General features: G+C 37.0%; 2 protein-coding genes across 2 annotated transcripts in view; both read right to left on the bottom strand.

The window, feature by feature from the left end:
* Positions 1-1,674: 1,674 nt before the first annotated feature.
* On the bottom strand, positions 1,675-6,033 carry sinhcafl (SIN3-HDAC complex associated factor, like). Its single transcript, XM_030130961.1, has 6 exons — positions 5,910-6,033; positions 4,678-4,833; positions 4,456-4,555; positions 4,246-4,360; positions 3,946-4,096; positions 1,675-3,861 (listed from the first exon to the last, which is right to left on the bottom strand). Exons 2-6 carry the CDS (start codon positions 4,803-4,805, stop codon positions 3,678-3,680), a joined length of 678 nt encoding a protein of 225 aa, XP_029986821.1. The 5' UTR covers positions 4,806-4,833; positions 5,910-6,033; the 3' UTR covers positions 1,675-3,677.
* Positions 6,034-6,608: 575 nt separating this feature from the next.
* dennd5a (DENN/MADD domain containing 5A) overlaps positions 6,609-17,362 on the bottom strand; it is a 31,973-nt gene continuing 21,219 nt past the window's right edge. The window contains 12 exon segments of the mRNA XM_030160924.1: positions 6,609-8,117; positions 9,201-9,369; positions 9,651-9,774; positions 10,660-10,742; positions 11,070-11,251; positions 11,338-11,456; positions 11,767-11,912; positions 12,004-12,125; positions 13,423-13,551; positions 15,943-16,118; positions 16,224-16,376; positions 17,044-17,175. Coding sequence (XP_030016784.1) covers positions 7,934-8,117; positions 9,201-9,369; positions 9,651-9,774; positions 10,660-10,742; positions 11,070-11,251; positions 11,338-11,456; positions 11,767-11,912; positions 12,004-12,125; positions 13,423-13,551; positions 15,943-16,118; positions 16,224-16,376; positions 17,044-17,175 — 1,719 coding nt within the window. The 3' untranslated portion in view covers positions 6,609-7,933.

Below are 17,362 nucleotides of genomic sequence, written 5' to 3'. Positions count from 1 at the left end.
TGTGTGTTTGAGAGCGAGAATGAGAGCGTGCGTGCGCGTACACGTGAGCAAGAGGGGAAAAAACCCTTTGAAGCAGAGCTGCATAAAGTCAGTCAGATAAGCGACGGACAACCGGAAAACCCGCACATTCAAGTAAGACATTACAAGTGATCCACCACAAAACAGACTTTTACAGTGAAAGCTGGTCCCAGAAACCTTTTAGACTTATATACGCAAACTTGACCTGAGTTGATTATTGTAAAGTCTCAACTTGGTAAACATCACTTTAAGTGTCTGTTAAAAACAATCCCGACACGCTGCTTTAATAAAACCCTCTGACACACACCATGTAAGTGGTTTAAGCAGACGATGGTTTGCTAATTGACCGCTGTTATCTAGCTAGTAGAGCGGTTAGCTAAACATCTTGGTTGCTAAGCAACACATGATATCGACTCCTGAAGGAAGGAAGGAAGGAAGGAAGGAAGGAAGGAAGAAAGAAAGAAAGAAAAGTATCTATCTATCTATCTATCTATCTATCTATCTATCTATCTATCTATCTATCTATCTATCTATCTATCTATCTATCTATCTATCTATCTATTTGCTTAAGAAATTATCTAACTCAGAGTTCTGTTATCCATTGTAAAACAAATGACACAAGTGTTGGTTAGTTGATGTTTTCATACGTTGATGTTTTGTACACAAAAATTGTAAGAACCTGAAAATGTAATGTATTGTCATGTAGGCTACAGTATTTTGAAGTAGATACAGTTTTTCATTAAATATCTTATATCAGGGAAGTGCAAAATCATCTGGAAGTGCACTGGTTTTACTGCTTCGTTTCTGTGTAATATATTATTTTATACAAATACAGATTTACTTTATTGATCCACAGGGGGAAATTCACTTAAATCGGCTCAATAAAATAAAAAAGAAAGCATGAGTCATTAAACTTTTGTCTGTAGTAACCCCATTTTTTTCCGATAACAGTTGACACTAGGGAGTTTCTAAATTCTAAAACTTGTGTCCAATGCGGATCGATTTAAATACTGTTAGTTTTTGCATTTACAGCCATTGGTAGCCTTTTTAAAATATATAAAACTTAAAAAAAAAAAACAAAAACAAAAAAAAAACTAATGTACGCTGTTGCCTATAAAGGTGGAATAATTTTGTTTTCAGATACATTCGTCTTTATATTTCTATTTACACACATCAATAATCACCTTTGACCAAGTACAGTGATTACATACCATGTCCCACTTATACTTCATCAAAAATAAATCACATTGGGGCTGTCATTTCATGAGAAACTGTAAAATATTTTACTCCAACTTTATGGACAACAGTGTATATTATTAGTGACACAGCCAGTGCACAATGATAGACTTCTGCATGAGTATTAAAAATATTAACATGTCAGATAAATAAATTAGTAACTTACAACTCACATTCAAATTTATATTCACTCTAATAGCTTTTCTAATAATACCTAATTTATTACCCCACTTTTTGATAATAAATTGCAAATAATGTGCAATCTACTGAGTCAGATATTATTTGTGGGAAAACTAAACTGTTTTATCAGTCGACTGCGTCCTCATTGGTTTATACTCGCCCATTCAAAGCGTCCCGTTACCTAGCTCTTGTGCACCATCTAGCGGTACAAAAAAAAACCAAACAGTAGCTCAGGTTTTTATTTTTGCCATTTTATTACAGTACAGATCTACTTTGTGGTACAGTATACAAAAAAAGAGCATTCAAAAACATCTACATTGCATGTTCAAAGGAAGTGCACGAAATTAAAACAGACTTTCTGAAAGGCTCCACACCAGTTCTCAAAATTTCAGTTTAAAAAAAAAAAAAAAAAAAAAAGCTTTGAAATAAATAAATATAAATTACATGGGTTATCATACTGAAAAGTCAGGTAATTCATTAAGGCACATCTCATATCCCAAAATGTACCTCGCAAAAACAATATGGCAACTCCCTAAGGACAAATACAAGCTTATTTTCCAGCTTGAAAGGAAACAATATTCCTCTCAATCATAAAACGTGTTTAAGCACTCTACCCTGCCGCAGAAAAGTTTATATATTCAGCAACTTCAGAGCCTCGTCTGGCAATTCATGAGTTTGAGATCGGTCACAATATTCACCCGTAACAAAGCAAACATTGTCACCCCAGTATTAATTTGAGATGTTATGCACCATGGCTAAAACTGTGCAATTTGAGCATTGTTTTTTTTTTTTTTTTTTAAATATGAAATACATGATATCTTAAATTGTGAATTGTGACTAAGAAAATGTAAAATTATTGCTGAAATAATTGAAGCTTTTTCCAAGCCAATTTGGTTCATTAGAAACTAACACTTCATGCTGTTAAAGCAAGAGTGAAAGACAGCCCAGAGCACTTCCCACATTCAACATGTCTGCATAGTTTGAACGGACAATTGCTTCTTAAGATTAATCACATCAATGACAATCAAACATTTTCACTAGCAACATTTCCATGTGTAATGTCTTTTCTGTATCATCAGTTTCTGACTATTACAGACTAGGAAAACGACTGGTCACTAAGACACTGATGCTAACATGAAGCAACTACTTTCCCTGCACTTCGCACAGTGTTTTGTACTTATTAAAGAGTATAGGTTTACAGCCTTGCCTGTCTGCAGAAACAAAAACAGCTTGAGGAAATGAGATGTGACCATGAGATAAAAACTTGGAGAACAGATATAAACTGGCTTAGTATAAAAAGTTCATGTTTTCAACACCTTTCAGAAACAGTTTTACAGAAGTAGTGGTTTTCCATTCCTGTAATTCACAAGGTTTTGATGTACCAAAACATAGTATTTACAAGATCCATTTTAAAAACATTTGCTTTACAACATGCACTGTCATTTCATTGGAAGCTGTACAAAAGAAATAAATAATCACTTCTGTTATTCCAAAAGGCAGGGGAATGTACTGCATGCATGGTTTTGATACATCTACCCAAGCTGGTGTGCACAATTTCATTGGAGTGTTTCAAACTGGTGACATGCTTAAACTGCAAAAATGTTAGCAATTATGCACTGTTATTCATACACACATTAAAAGCTCAATGAATTCATAAACTACTGTACTAAAGATCCCTGGTGTCAGCATTAGCCCTTTGTGTACTAAAATTCCTACAGATTCACGCATTTAGACATATGGAGCAAACAATCAGGACAAAACACATTGCAGCAACATGTTGAAGAGTCACTCCAACACACAAAAGAGCTGGTATTAGAAAAAGCTGGTGTCTCTCATCAGCACACTTATATTATGACAAATTAACAAAAAAATAGAACAGTCTTGATATGCATTAAAAAAAACTGACAAAATATTTACAAAACGCAAATCACTTACTAGAAAAATGTAAAAAAGAAACAGTCTCAACAGTATTTTTCCTCCTCATCCTATAAATAACACTAATGCCCGTAAGAAGTTTTTTTTTGCCTTTTGCTTTCTTTAAAAAAGGAAAATTAACTCCGTAAAAAATATCCTGATAAAAAAGGAACATTATATAGAAAAGAAAAAAAAATTAAGTAAACCATCTAGTAAGGGAAGTAAAAAAAAAAAACTTAAAAAAATGAAAAAGAAAGGTAGGTCTGCCACTGGAGACAAATCCAGGTGGATGCCGTGGATAACCCTACAGGGGGATACAACAAAAGCAATCACCAGGTTTCTTTTATGTCTTGTGGGAGCTGTGGAGGAAGTGTTTCTGGAAGGCGCGTGGACACCTGCGTGGATACCAGTGTCTTCTGTTTTTTGGAACTGCAACAAGGCTTGAAAAGTCGAGGATCAATGATCACCTCTCCAAAGCGACCCTTGTAGACAATCCCACAGCAGACTTTTTGCCTAAATTGGAAAATAAAGTTTGAGTTATTAATCAAATAAGAAAGCCTAGAGCAGACTGCTTCATCTATATATGTAGCAACTTACCTTTTCCAGTAGGAGCGGTCCAAAAATGAGAAGATGGAGGGAGAGGAGCGTCTTTGTTTGGACTCGATGTCTGAACCATCATCTGACTGGTTGCTGTAACTGGGGGACTGAGCCGGAGACACACTAGAGGTTGTGCTGTGGGCATCCGAGTCTGCTCAAAATAATTAAACATACAAGTTTAATAAGTAATCAGAATTTCCCAGAGATGAAGATGACATTTCTGTCCTTGTTTTATCTGATCCACGATACTGGTATTTAATTTGCATGTGTTACTGATTCAGAGCTTATTTTGACACATACTTTGTCTCTTGAACTTGTGAAGCTTCTTTAGCTTGCTCTTCTTCTTTCCATCACTGTTCTTGATCTTCTTGGGTTTTGTCATTTTGAAACCTGGCCCGGCTCTGGCATCTACCACCTATGTGAAATTACCAAAAAAAAAAAAAAAAAGTCAATCTGAAGCTATAACATGGCATGTTTATCAGAATTTATGACAGAGCAAAAATAACTTACATGGTTCCAGTTCTTCTTGGATCCATGAGGTAGTTTCTTCCACCTCTTCACCAATAAAACACAGGCATTGCAAATGTCTCCAACACGGTCCTCTGACAGCCTTTACAAATTAATGGACACACATATCAAAAAAGTGCAGCTATTTCACATACCTGCAGGTGCTCAGTCTCTCAAACACACATTCAACACAAAAACCACACTATAAGAGGATCTGTGATTTACCCGAAGCAGAGCCTGAACGTTTCTTCGTATCGACTGCTGTCTGTGAAGCGTGAACTGGAGGACTTGGTTTTGCAGATGCAACATCCATCGTTACTCCGGTATATCTTTGACTTGTGGAAGCCAAACATAGTCTGGTGTTGGTGTAATGGCACAAACCTGAAAAGATGCAGAGCCGATAATTGTTTGCGGGTCCGTAATGAGCACCGTGGTTGTCTGCAGACAGTTAGCCTTTCTACTACTGAAAGGGGGCGGTCCCAACACGCACACACACAAGCAAAGCCTGCTTGACCTATAATTTAAACATGTATAAGAATTGTGTGGAACTAGACATTCAAGCGAGAATGCTTTCTATGTAAAGTGCACAAACAATCGAACAATTATCTCATTTCATTCAAGACGCACTGTCAAAAAACTTAAACGTTAAGTCGCGGGAAGACCGATTGACTCCTTAAAAACACACAATCCTACGATATAACTTGGTACAATTAATTGTGTAGTTATCGTTTTAGAAGTCAGTGTTTCCGACCAGTTGTGACACACATGATGTAAACTTAAAGTTTGCATCGCACTGTACGGTTTACTTTCAGTAACGCTACGCGCAGCCCACAGCGTCCACACATAGCGTTATATCAACAAATTATCGTAGTTTCTTTAACACTTGACAACACGTTGAAAAGCGAGGACATTTCGTCTCATAACGACATAAAAAATAGTTCACGTTAGACAGTTTTTGGCGGCGTCGCGGCTTACGCTAGAAAGTCGAAACAAAAAGCGGGCAGCAGCTCTTTCTGAACTGAAGAAACAAAAAGCTACCGGGCTATTCGTTGAATTTTATGTAACATGGGCTGGTTAGTTCCTTATCACACATTTATCCCCTTGCCGACATTCAGTCACGTTGTCAATATTTATTAAAATCGGGAAAGTTGCGATGAACGCACCCTTCCCTTTAAATTCAAACTTTTGCCCTTAAGAGCGCCAAATATGGCTCATTGTTGTTAGCTTTTAGCATGCTAGCTAGCCCCTTCTGCTAACGCCACCACGCCACGCTCTCGTTCACTTCCACGTTATCCCATTGTCGAGTCGGCTTGTCTTTGTACATCTGCCCACAACAACCGAAATGCAAACGTCAGGTTACGAGTAAATCGCAGTACGGTTGATCACATTATGTTAAAACACATTAAGTAACTATTTACTAATGTAAATTTTGCGCAACAAAATAAGAGAGTACTTACTGAACAAAAACTTTGAATCTTCGCCGTATTCTTTACACACACTGCGCATGCTCTTACTACTACTGCATACAGCTGGGCATTATAATAACATTAGCATAAAAAGCCGGAATGAAAGGGCCTTGATAGTAACATGACCATATAAGGAGTGTAACCGTTGAGTTTGAACAGTGACTCAACCAATCACTGTTAACTTTGCGTATGCCTCCGAAGAGTTGAATGATGGGAAACGGAGTGAAAGAGCAGCAACTCACAGTAACGTTGTGGTGTAAGAGGCCCTGTTTTGAACACGAAGTCCCACAATTCACTTGGCTAAAAGCTTCAAAGAAAAACAGCTTTTGACATGGCGCGAACGCGTTTGTTTACATTTTCTCAGCTGAGAAAGCACGTCGACCCCAGCATTAAAATCATTGGGTTCGAAAAATAAGGAAGCCTTCATAATAAAAAAGTACTTAATCACAGCTTTATTGTTCGTAAATGTTTACTTAAGCGTAAAAAACCCAAAACCTTGATAAATTAAAACGGTTTAAGTATTGCTATATGTGTTGTCTTTATAAGTAAATACTAAAAAAACACCCACATATTACGATGCAATATATTGGCAGTGATGTTAAAGCTTCTCAAATTTAACTTTAGTAGAGTTCATCAATAAATGTAATTATCATTACTTCACTGATAAGTGATTCACTCCAGTACAAATAATTCCACTTTTATACATTACAGATGCTTTATTCTTATTATATTTTTACACTGTACACTTAGTAAACACTACATTACACAGCTATGTCAATAAATGTACAACAGTATTGGAAAACAAAAATAGATATCTTCCAAGATGCTCATGTGTGGATCGTACACAGATGAGTACAACACAGTCATTCCAAACATTGGCACAGAAAAGAAGTCCTTCACATACCGAATCTCTTGTTCTGCACATTAAAGTTCAATGTAACAGAGGAGGGCCCATAATACCTCAAGAGCCCCGGTATACAGTTTGTCATGGGTTAAATTTTGTTTTGTTGATATTGCATAGCAAGAAACGATGATGACAAAATCAGGAAGGGGAAAGAGCAGTCTTTGCTTCTCACAAGAAAAGCAGGAAATCATCCTAGTTTTTCACAATGAGTCTGCAAAGACAGTATTTTTCAGGGATGTAGTGTAAGGGCTCAGGGTGGGATAAGGGAAATGGCTGGTTGGAGGTATTTACATGAAGGCTGTCGATGTGATCCACTTTGCACAAAAAGCTGGGTCAGGCGTCTTTGAGAGGACTTGTGTCTGGAACACAAATCTGTGACTTGGGGAACTTCCCTTTATCCAACTGAATGTACTGTTCATCACTGGATACAGGCTTAAACCACAAAGTCTCATAATCATGCATCAAAGATCCTTATCACTGCTGAAGGTATTCCATGTGTAAGATTTGCATACAGGTACAGTTCTCAGGGAAAGGCCCTAATGTAACAGCTTTTTTATTCCTATGTTCGTAGATGAATCCTCTTTTACACTACAAACCCCCCTGTCATACACATACTTATAAAGCATACTTCTACATCATTTGCTTTAAGCTCTGCAATATGACATTGGAATCTGAGTTGACAACAGAGCAAGCAACTTGACTGATTTAACAAAATAATACTGTTTTTCTCTGAAAATATATTAACAGTTTTGATCCACGCTTTCCCTTAAATATAGCCATTGTCAGCAGTTCACAATAACAATGAAAATATTTAGCTTTCAATAAAACATTATAGCACAAGTAGGTCATCATCAGTAATGTGAAAATCATGGTTCATAATAGAAAACATATTATAACATCTAATGGCAACATCATTCAGGATAAAAATATCAACATATCTTGAAAGGCTCATTGCACTTAATATATGGCAAATGTAACAGTAGCTTTAATATAAGCCAGAAAATGTCCTTTGTTCAAGTCTGTTCCTGCATAAAAAAGGTTCATTTTATCTTTATAGTGGTCCCCAGTGATCTTCATGGTCAGGTACAACTGGTGGAAAGTTGGTTTTGGTTTAAATACCAACACCTTTGACAAGTGAAGCCTCCAGGGTGATGTTGAACTCTTGCAAAGTCTGTAGAACTCTGATCAGAGAGTTTACCAATGACCGGTCCTTAATCAGTGCAATGTCCTCGTACATTTGAGTTGTGATTGGACAGTCTGCGAGCAGCGCAATCCAGTGATGCAACAAATGGTCCCTAAAAGAAGCAGACATTGCTAATTTAACATAAACCATTATAGTGTAGTGTCTGTATATATCAATATCACATCAGTAAATATCCATCATTAAGTCACAGCAGAAAGTCCATTTAAACAAACCACCAGCAGACACAAAAACAACTACTCAACTCAACTGTTAGCAACTCAGAGTTGACACTGTTTATTGCATTCTAGTTTCAATGATATATTATTTAGCCTAGTTGTACATGTATGTTACATGTCTTGTCACTTTCACAAATTTTATATACATCACTTCCTACAGTTTAATTAAATTTTTTCTATCTTCAAACTGAGATATTCTATTATATAAATAGATCTTACATTTAATTTTTGTTCATTATTATTTTTTATTATTGGCTTCCTTTTGCTATATTTTCTCTCTTCTCTGTATTCTCTGTGTGCCTGTACACTTGGCTACAAAACTGATTCTGATTTAAAGCCAAGATAACTTTTCAAAATATTCTTCAAATTTTAATAATGTACAGCACCAAAAAATATATATGTGTTTTATTTTAATATTAATGAAAAATGAAAGCGATAACAACTTCCAAAAACTTAGAGAAATTGATTGTATCAGTAAGACTATGCTTTACATGGTGGAAGTATAAAAATACAGTTGTATTCAAATACTAGCTGAATGTCAATATTCACTCAATTGTCAGGCGCATATGCTTCGACTTAAGGAAACCATTAAAATATCTGATTCTTCCAGAATCCTCAAAGGGGAGATCATGTTCACTGGCCTCCCTGCAGGTCAGGATGCAGGGTCAGACATAGCGCTGTTGGGGATTCAGTGTCTTAATCAATGACATTGGAGTGTGGATGCTCTGCCTGGAGGACAGAATCTGAACGTGTGTTTCCATCACTATCCTGAAACATTGCATTAAAATCCCAAATATGCCGAAAGGTTACAACTTTCAGTGGCCTAACCTTTTGGTTTACAAAAAAAAAAAAATTGCAAAAAGTGTATGTTGGTAACACTAAACATTCTTTTTCCCATGACAAAGGTTTAAATCATATTTCTGTCTCATCAGGATATTGAGTATGGATTGCTTGCATACCTTGCACCCAGACAGACAAGCATCTGGAACTTCCCATCTTTGCCAATGTTTCTGGATGTATTGTTGATGGCGCGCATAAAACGACAGAAGTGGCGCACTCTGGTCTGCCAGTTTTCATCTGGGGTCACCTCCCGCTGCTCTGCACTCTCAAAGTACACTTGAGACTTTTCTGTTGAAGCATAATTAAATAAAACAAATAAATTCATGTTCATTATACAGTACTGTAAGCCTTTTAAATTCAATACTAGTCTTAAAATCTTGGTATGAAACACACTAATGTTAGCAGTAAATCTAATGCTGAATAAATATACCGATGTCCTATGTCAAAAGCAGGTCATAGTGGCGCTGCTTCTTAAGAAGAAAAAATTTAAAAACTACAGTCAACTAGTGTTTGATATTCATGCAGGTAGTAACAAAATTAACTTAAAGAGGGGAATATGAAATCTTTACCTAGGAAGTCCCAGATGAAGACATTTTTAAAGAGACGGGGTGATTTGAAACCATGTTGGAAAACCTGCTCCAGAGCCCAGACGAGGCCATATTCTCCACAGAGGAGAAGGGTCAGACTGCCTCTCTGTGACAGAGAAAAAAGGACGTCAGCTTATACATTTATTCAGTGATGTTCATTTTCATATGCCTTAAATAAGGCATTTTCTTCAAAATAAGAAGACACATTGTGACTAAAAAGAAGAGAGGCATCTCAGTTAAAACCAATCCATTAAAGTTCAACCTAACTAATCTTTTATTTCAGTTTGCTTTAATGGTAAACATCTTGCTGTAGCACTGCTGTACTTCTGTCCTGTTGTTGTACAGGTGGGGGTGGACTGAAGGGGATTTCCCTGTGAAAATCCTTTGTACTTTAATGCCACAGATAACTGTTGAAACCTGTTATTATCAAAATATGACTGTGAAACTATAACTTCAAAAAATCATGAAAATTAATCTCCTTAGTCACTTGCAACTATAATGTGCAGTGATAAGAAAATATTATAGGGGTTTATAAAGGATATTTAATAACACTTTTATCAAACAACATTCTTTAATTCAAACTGAGACCAATTCATTTTGATAGGAGTGATTTTGATACATCTGACAGCTATGAATAACCATAATAATAATACTAATAATAATACTAATAATAATAATAATAATAAAAGAGAAGATTTACATAAAGTATTTCTACAGGTGCAACACAACACTCAGATCAAATGGTATCAGAAGTGAAAAAATAAAGGAAAGGTGTTTGCAAAAAAATATCATAACATAACTACAGATAATGTGCATTATCTGAAGGGAAAAAAGACAGATAGTATCACCTTGAAAATTAGTTTCTTAGATCAAAATTTTACCACACAGCCTAGAGTGACTGAAGGACCACCAGAGGTGAAAGCAGCTTTTTCTTGCTTCTGATAAATAATAGAGCTACATGTTGGAGCCTGTCTAGACTGCCGTCTCTCACCTCCTTTTCCGGCTTGTGGAAGTGCTTCACAATCCCATTGATGGCTTCTCCCACTCCCTCCTGGATCTGACCCGTGTTTAACTCTGGATGAGAACAAAAAAGGGAAAAAAAGATGCTGTAAACCATTGAGCTGAACTGACAGTTAAAATCCCTTCACAGATTTTTTCCTATTTATCATTTTCTTTTCTTATATATGCATTTAATTTTTCCAAAAGCAGAATGAGGCTTACCATCTCAGCAAAACAAAAAATACCAGAGAACCTTAGCAACCCATGCCTTTCTAACAATGTTGTAAATTTAGACACGAGCAAGAAACAAATGTCAGACAGAACAGAGCAACACATCTATGCATACCATGATTAATTGGTGATGGTTCAGACAACTTGTAGTTGTGCAGGTGAATAACTTACTTGGTTTGCTGTTTGGTGAGATGGTGACAAAGCGCCTCATCATTCCTGGGGACTGCTGCATGGGAGGTGTGCGACACATCCTCTCATCATTCTCAGTGCTGGGGGTCATCAGCTCTCCAACAAGGATCCTCTCCAGACTGCCATCATCCACACCTTTCCCTAACCACCGGCCGCATGGAAACCTACCAAAAGACACATTAGTGTAGTGTTTTTATAATGAACTGCTCATGGCCATTAAGGGAAAACTTCTACGAAAACACAGCCGTACTTATATGTGTGTCCTGTGATCTCATTGCGGACTATAACACACTCCACAAGCCACTTAGCGTAGAGCCCCGTGTTATCATGACCCATCTGCACAGTGGTCAATTTGCCCAGGTTCTGGCACTGAGAGAGAAAGAAAAACAACTCAGTCTTCGACTAATGCTTTGACTCATCAACAAGGTATTCAACATTTATATTCTAACTATAAATCTGGAAGAAAAAACAATGGCAAACAATTCCATTATCTATGTTTTGTCTAATGACAGATTATTACAAACATTCTGATGCCGCTCACTTCATACAATAACCTGTGGTCTGCTTTACATCCTATAAGTTCACTCATTCACTCCTTGTTGTTACAATGTCAACAAATCAGGCCCAAATCAACACCAAACTTTGAGTCAAAAATCTGTCAATCAACATTACCACTAACCTCAAAAGTGATCTCCAGAGTATTTCGGGGGACCTGCAGAACCCCCGTCTCAGCCAGTTCACCGGAAACACACACCCAGGGGTTGGCTGTGAACATGGATCCGCCCAGTTTCTTACTGGGGACTACCACCACATGGTATGGGATCACTGGAAGACAGGTAAAGAAATGTGAGAAGCTGAATAAAAATAATTTAATAAAAAAGGATTAATATTGGTATGAATTGGAAGGGGCACTCACTGATGGTGGTGAACACATTGGTGAAACAGAAGTAGTCCACAGCGTTAAAGGAGAGGAGGTGGTAGAGAAACTGCTCTTTCTCATCATCGCAGCGCAGGAAGGCATAGCGCTTATAAAGTTTTCTGCAAGAAAGAAAAAACACAATAACAGATTCTTTCTGTTGATAAAATGCTCATCATCAGTGCAGTGATAGAGTTAGACACATGAGAGTTGACAAAGTAATGAAGCCCATTTGCACTGTAAACAGATGACATGGTGTATAATGTACATTGTTTGGCATCAAAAAGGAGACATAACAATGTAAGGTCATGAAGGCAGACAGGCAGCCCCCTGACCCAGTTCAACACTGAGACATCAATTATGAACAACTCTGTTAATTATTTATGTAGCGGTGGACTTCAGTATGATGCTTTGCAATTTCAGAGGAATTCATGTATTATAAATGTGTAGAATACATGTAATGTTCATTTCATATGAGAGCGACATTCTTTCACAAGCAGAAGAAAAAAATAAGAGGTATGAAAACATAACTGTGATCTATAACAGGTGACAAACACTGAAAATAAAACCACATGTAGACTAAAGCAGCTTTAAAAAGGATTTTGAAACTGGATATCAGGTCACATCAGACAAATGTGTTTTATTGCACATTTATTGGCCATTTACTTTGATTACTTACAAATACATTTAATCTTACTGTAAGTATTTAGTGACTTTCGCATAGATTTGGTCTTCGTTTTTGCACATTATTTTAATAAATGAAAAAATAAAAATAGAGAAAATTACAATTAAAATTAAACAAGGGCAATGATCACACATGTTCTTCTCTCTAATCTAAAAAAGGCAGACAGTAAAAGATATCACTAAAGGTTATTGTGCCAGAGGGTAAATTGCACCACTTCATGTGATCTCATATGACCTCACATAGAAGCAGTTATAAACAAAAAGGAGAATGACACTGTGCAATAACTTGCTGTTGCAATGCTTTGCACTTCCACTGAGAAAAAACTAAATAGTTGAGGAGATGTAGTCAGTGCAGATTGTTTATTTCTCAATGAGAACTGGAGGTGGACGAGTATTTTGACTTTTATCTTAATTGTCCTGTTAGATATTGCAGTCTTGTCTGTGGACTACTATGTTAATTATTCACATTTTAACTCCTAAATATCAAATATTCTTGAAACTATTGTACTGATGAGTCTGTGACCAGTTCCGGGGGTTTAAGATTAAGTCTGTGAACCCCTCACATCCCCTGATAATCTGAGCTAATCATTGGTACTAACTAAAGTCCCAGATTAGATTTGTCCCCCGATTGTTGTGAGAGATGATCCACTGATAAATTGGACCAAAGTTCCCATCCATATTAAGTAACATAGATGTTTGCATTGTGTTGTTTGTTGAGAGTGTTGTTTTCCTCACTTGGTAAGCTCATGATCAGAGAGCAGCTGCTTTAGGTGTCGGGATAGTAGCTTCTTCTCCATGGAGAGTCGAACCCATGCCCTGGCCTTTCCCACATCTGTCTTGATTTCACCAATGTTTTGAATGTGTCTGTAAATAAAAAAAAAAGGATCTCAAAGATTAATTTTACCCATTTTAACAAGATGTCACATCAACTTATTGAGGTTAGAATACTGTACTTAATTGTTTTGAAATCATTAACCAACACATGAGATTAGAAAAATACAGGTACCAACTCCTGCCAAGGAGCTGTACAAACAGTATTATCAGAAATGAATGTATGAAAACGCATAAAGAGGCCAGATATGACAACTTTACTAATACGATAACAAGCAATTTACAGTCTAAAAATTGGGTTTGTACCATCCATCTTTGTGCAAATATAACTGTATTCATATCCTAAATTTCCCGGTCCAAATCACTGCTGCAGGGAAAGAATCTCATTCCTCTTCAGTCGTGGCATTTTCACCACAGTAGACTCCCAGAGTGCATGAGTCAGTCCCATGTCATCGCTTGGAGCCACTATCATGCCTCCCATGTCGAGACACATTCCCTTCCACTCCACCTGTGACATGCGCTCTGTCTGCTTTCTTAAGAGCTCTTCATGTCACTACCTTCCATCCCCCTCCCTCTATGAACACTCACATGAAGTAACCCAGTTTCCTGAGCTCATTATTGCCATGGAAACAGGAAGAAACATCTACTGTATGCAATGATATACCTGTAACCAAGAAAACATAGTATAACAGGTAATATCACTATGTCTTAAACAGGCAAAAAACGGAACAGAAAATAAAAATGAACTTCTAATTTTCAGTAATAACATCTACTTCCTGATAGGACAAAGTAATCAATTATTAAGATTTATTAAAGGAGGGTGATGGTTGCTTCTGTTTCCAATCATGGTACCAGACACTAGCAGGAGTGTGGAGGTGGGTCAGCCAATCAGCAAAGACTAGAGATGTGTGTTTTTGCCCTGAGATGACCCCTCCTCTGTTCACAGTCAGACTGGCGGGGGTCCGAGTAATTAGGCTGGAAGTAACGCGCTGTTACACAGACTCACTCAGCGTCTCCATCACGCAAAACAAGCCCTGACTTACCGACACATCACACTGGGTATGTTCAGCACAATGACAGTGATGCCACAATAACAAACACATGCAGGAGCTCTTACAGCCACTAAAAGCTCAGCGTGCCACATGTATATACACACTATAGTTGAAAATCTGTGAAGTTTATGATGTAATTGCTGCATTCCCGTTAGGTGGCATCATATCTATCTTTTCCTGAAGTCAAACATCATCCTATGCTTTCTTAAAAATAATACCAAGTGATAACGCAGCATCTATAGTAGTTACTTTACTGGATGTAGGGTGAAATGGGTATAATTTATTTACATCAACTACTAAACACACCTTTATTTGAAGCAGGTTTGTTTTAGGCTACATGTAGGCCTAATTTGCCATTTCCCTAAACATATTTGATCATTGTTTAGTAAAAATCCCTTGTATTATCTGCTCCCATTTTTTTTAAATCTGCCATCTTTCACTAGTTAGTATAAACACAATAGTTCCTGTACTACTTGCATAGGAAAAGTCCTCTAGTGTTAGAAACGGAAAACCTTAACAATTTTGTGATCCAGAGACATTTGTATTTATTTGCACTGTTCATTTATGGCACCTGAAAATGTAAATTTGTGGCTCCTGTAAGTTACTACAAATTACAGTTTTGCTGAGACATTAAAATATATTTCCCCATAGTGACTAAAATAGCATCGTAACACTTTAGATGACAACATACTTATGCTACTACATTGAAGTTATTAACTTAAGGACTAGGACAAGAAATGTACATTAAGATTAACTAATGCATGTGCATTTTATTCAAGTGTTTTTTTCCCCCACAGATGAGGTGCATACCACTTTTTAATTTGTGTAAATATGATTTGTTTTCTCACTAATCTACAGAGAAGTAGTTTTTATAAGTAATCACTTTACAGCGCAGTTATTGGTTTCTATAGATGCATTTTACATCCCAGTTTCTTCTTAATGACTTAATGGGAAGTAGGAAAAAACACCACTAGCACAACCACACCTAGATAAATGTACTATAACCATTCCAATGAATATGATTTCATGATGAATCCAAACACAAAAGTTAAGCATCTTTATCTGAAACCAAGTCCAGTCAGAGGAAAAAACAGGCACCAAACCTTTATGTTTAAATGAAAAAATAAAAGGCAAAATTGTTAAATTTGTCTTTGTGAGTTTTTGTTCTTGTTTCTGCAGACGCGACTGAATAAAGTAAACTGGAAGTTGGTTTGTCTGAGAGCCTCCACAGGGGGGCAGTCTTATTCCAACTGACTTTTCCCCAGCAGGACAGATACACTAGATATTTCTAAAGCAGCTTTGTGGATGTTGGATAAACTCAGGAGGGTTTCTCCTTCTATCCTTTAATGAAATCAGTATTGAAGATTCTCACCTCATATCCTGGATCAGAGATATCTTAAGAGGAGGCATGGCCGATCCACCGCCGTCAGATTTACGCCTCTCTGTGTCATGAATAAAACCTGGAGGTCCCAAACCAGCTGGAGTGGCATTCTTCTTCTCTTTGCTCTCCTGATAGTGTAGCAGGTGGGACCACAAGGCAGACTTACCCTGAAACAGAAAACATCCCCAGTACCATTAACTGCTGTTAAACCAGTGTGTTCAGCATCTGAGGAAACTCAGACAAGGTGACTGCAGTTTCATGTGACTCCTGACCTGTTTAATCTGCAGACCATGACTCCAGATCCTCTCCAGTAGATCACAGAGACTGGCAATCAAGGTGTTCTCCTCCACACCGGTGATGCTGACCTCTCCGTGACCCAACTCCACCGCCTCCCGACCCATTTTCTCTACTAGCATACGCTTAGTCTGCAGGGAGACCAAAAAAACACACAGCTGTTTTCTGTGGTTATCTTGTTTGTCCCACTTGTTTAAAGTGGCCTTCTGTTGTGTAAGCATATTGTTGCCAGATATGTCTGTGTTTTCTACCATGTATGCTGATGACAATGTCTAACACACATTTTATGCAACAGGACAAACAAACTCAAAGTAAACAGCATTTTCACAGTTTTGTAAAGAACTCATCAATTCAGATACATCCATGACATGTTTATTTTGTTTAGAGTAAAAAATAAAGCAAACTAACAAGCTAGTATTAAAGACTTCATCTAGAATCAATTATTTCATTTATTTATCCTTTATTTATGGATGCAGATCCCACTGAGATATAGGTTAAGATCTCTTACAGGTAGTCCTGGCCAAATGGACAGCAACAATAGTTACACATAAAAAAGAAGTTCACATATAAAACACAATAAATACATACAATGTGAACTTGAATCATGGTGTTTTACCTCAGTAAATTTGTCAAACTGATTTCCCACTGATTGGTGGGATAAATAAAATCTTATCTTATCTTAAAGACTGAGGACTATTATTCTTGTGTGTTTATACTGTGTTACATACATTTTTTTTCCCCAGATTTTTCTTTCTATCTAAAGCGATTTGTCAATGAATAACTGCACTATGTACAAACCTTGTTCCTGCACTCCTTCAGTAATCCTTCAACAAATTTCCAGTTAGTCTGAGCGATTACAGAAGGTGACAGGTTGGACAGTTTGGGTTGTCTGATGGTTGTGCCCAGGTTTCTGGCTTCTTGGATGTATTTCTAAAAAAACAAACAAAAAAACAGTTGGAAAACAAGTACGAGCATGTTACCTGTAGAACTACAACAACATGAAGTATTTGATCATAATATGGGTTGTTTAAATGACCTCTCTCATCAACTGCATAATAACATGAATCTATATGAGCAGTCAGTAAGAGGTCTTGCAATATGTATGTATGGATTTTGG

This window comes from Sphaeramia orbicularis, chromosome 3 (assembly GCF_902148855.1).
Source record: "Sphaeramia orbicularis chromosome 3, fSphaOr1.1, whole genome shotgun sequence".
Classification (NCBI taxonomy): Eukaryota; Metazoa; Chordata; class Actinopteri; order Kurtiformes; family Apogonidae; genus Sphaeramia; species Sphaeramia orbicularis.
This window is presented reverse-complemented; position numbering and strand designations above follow the sequence as displayed.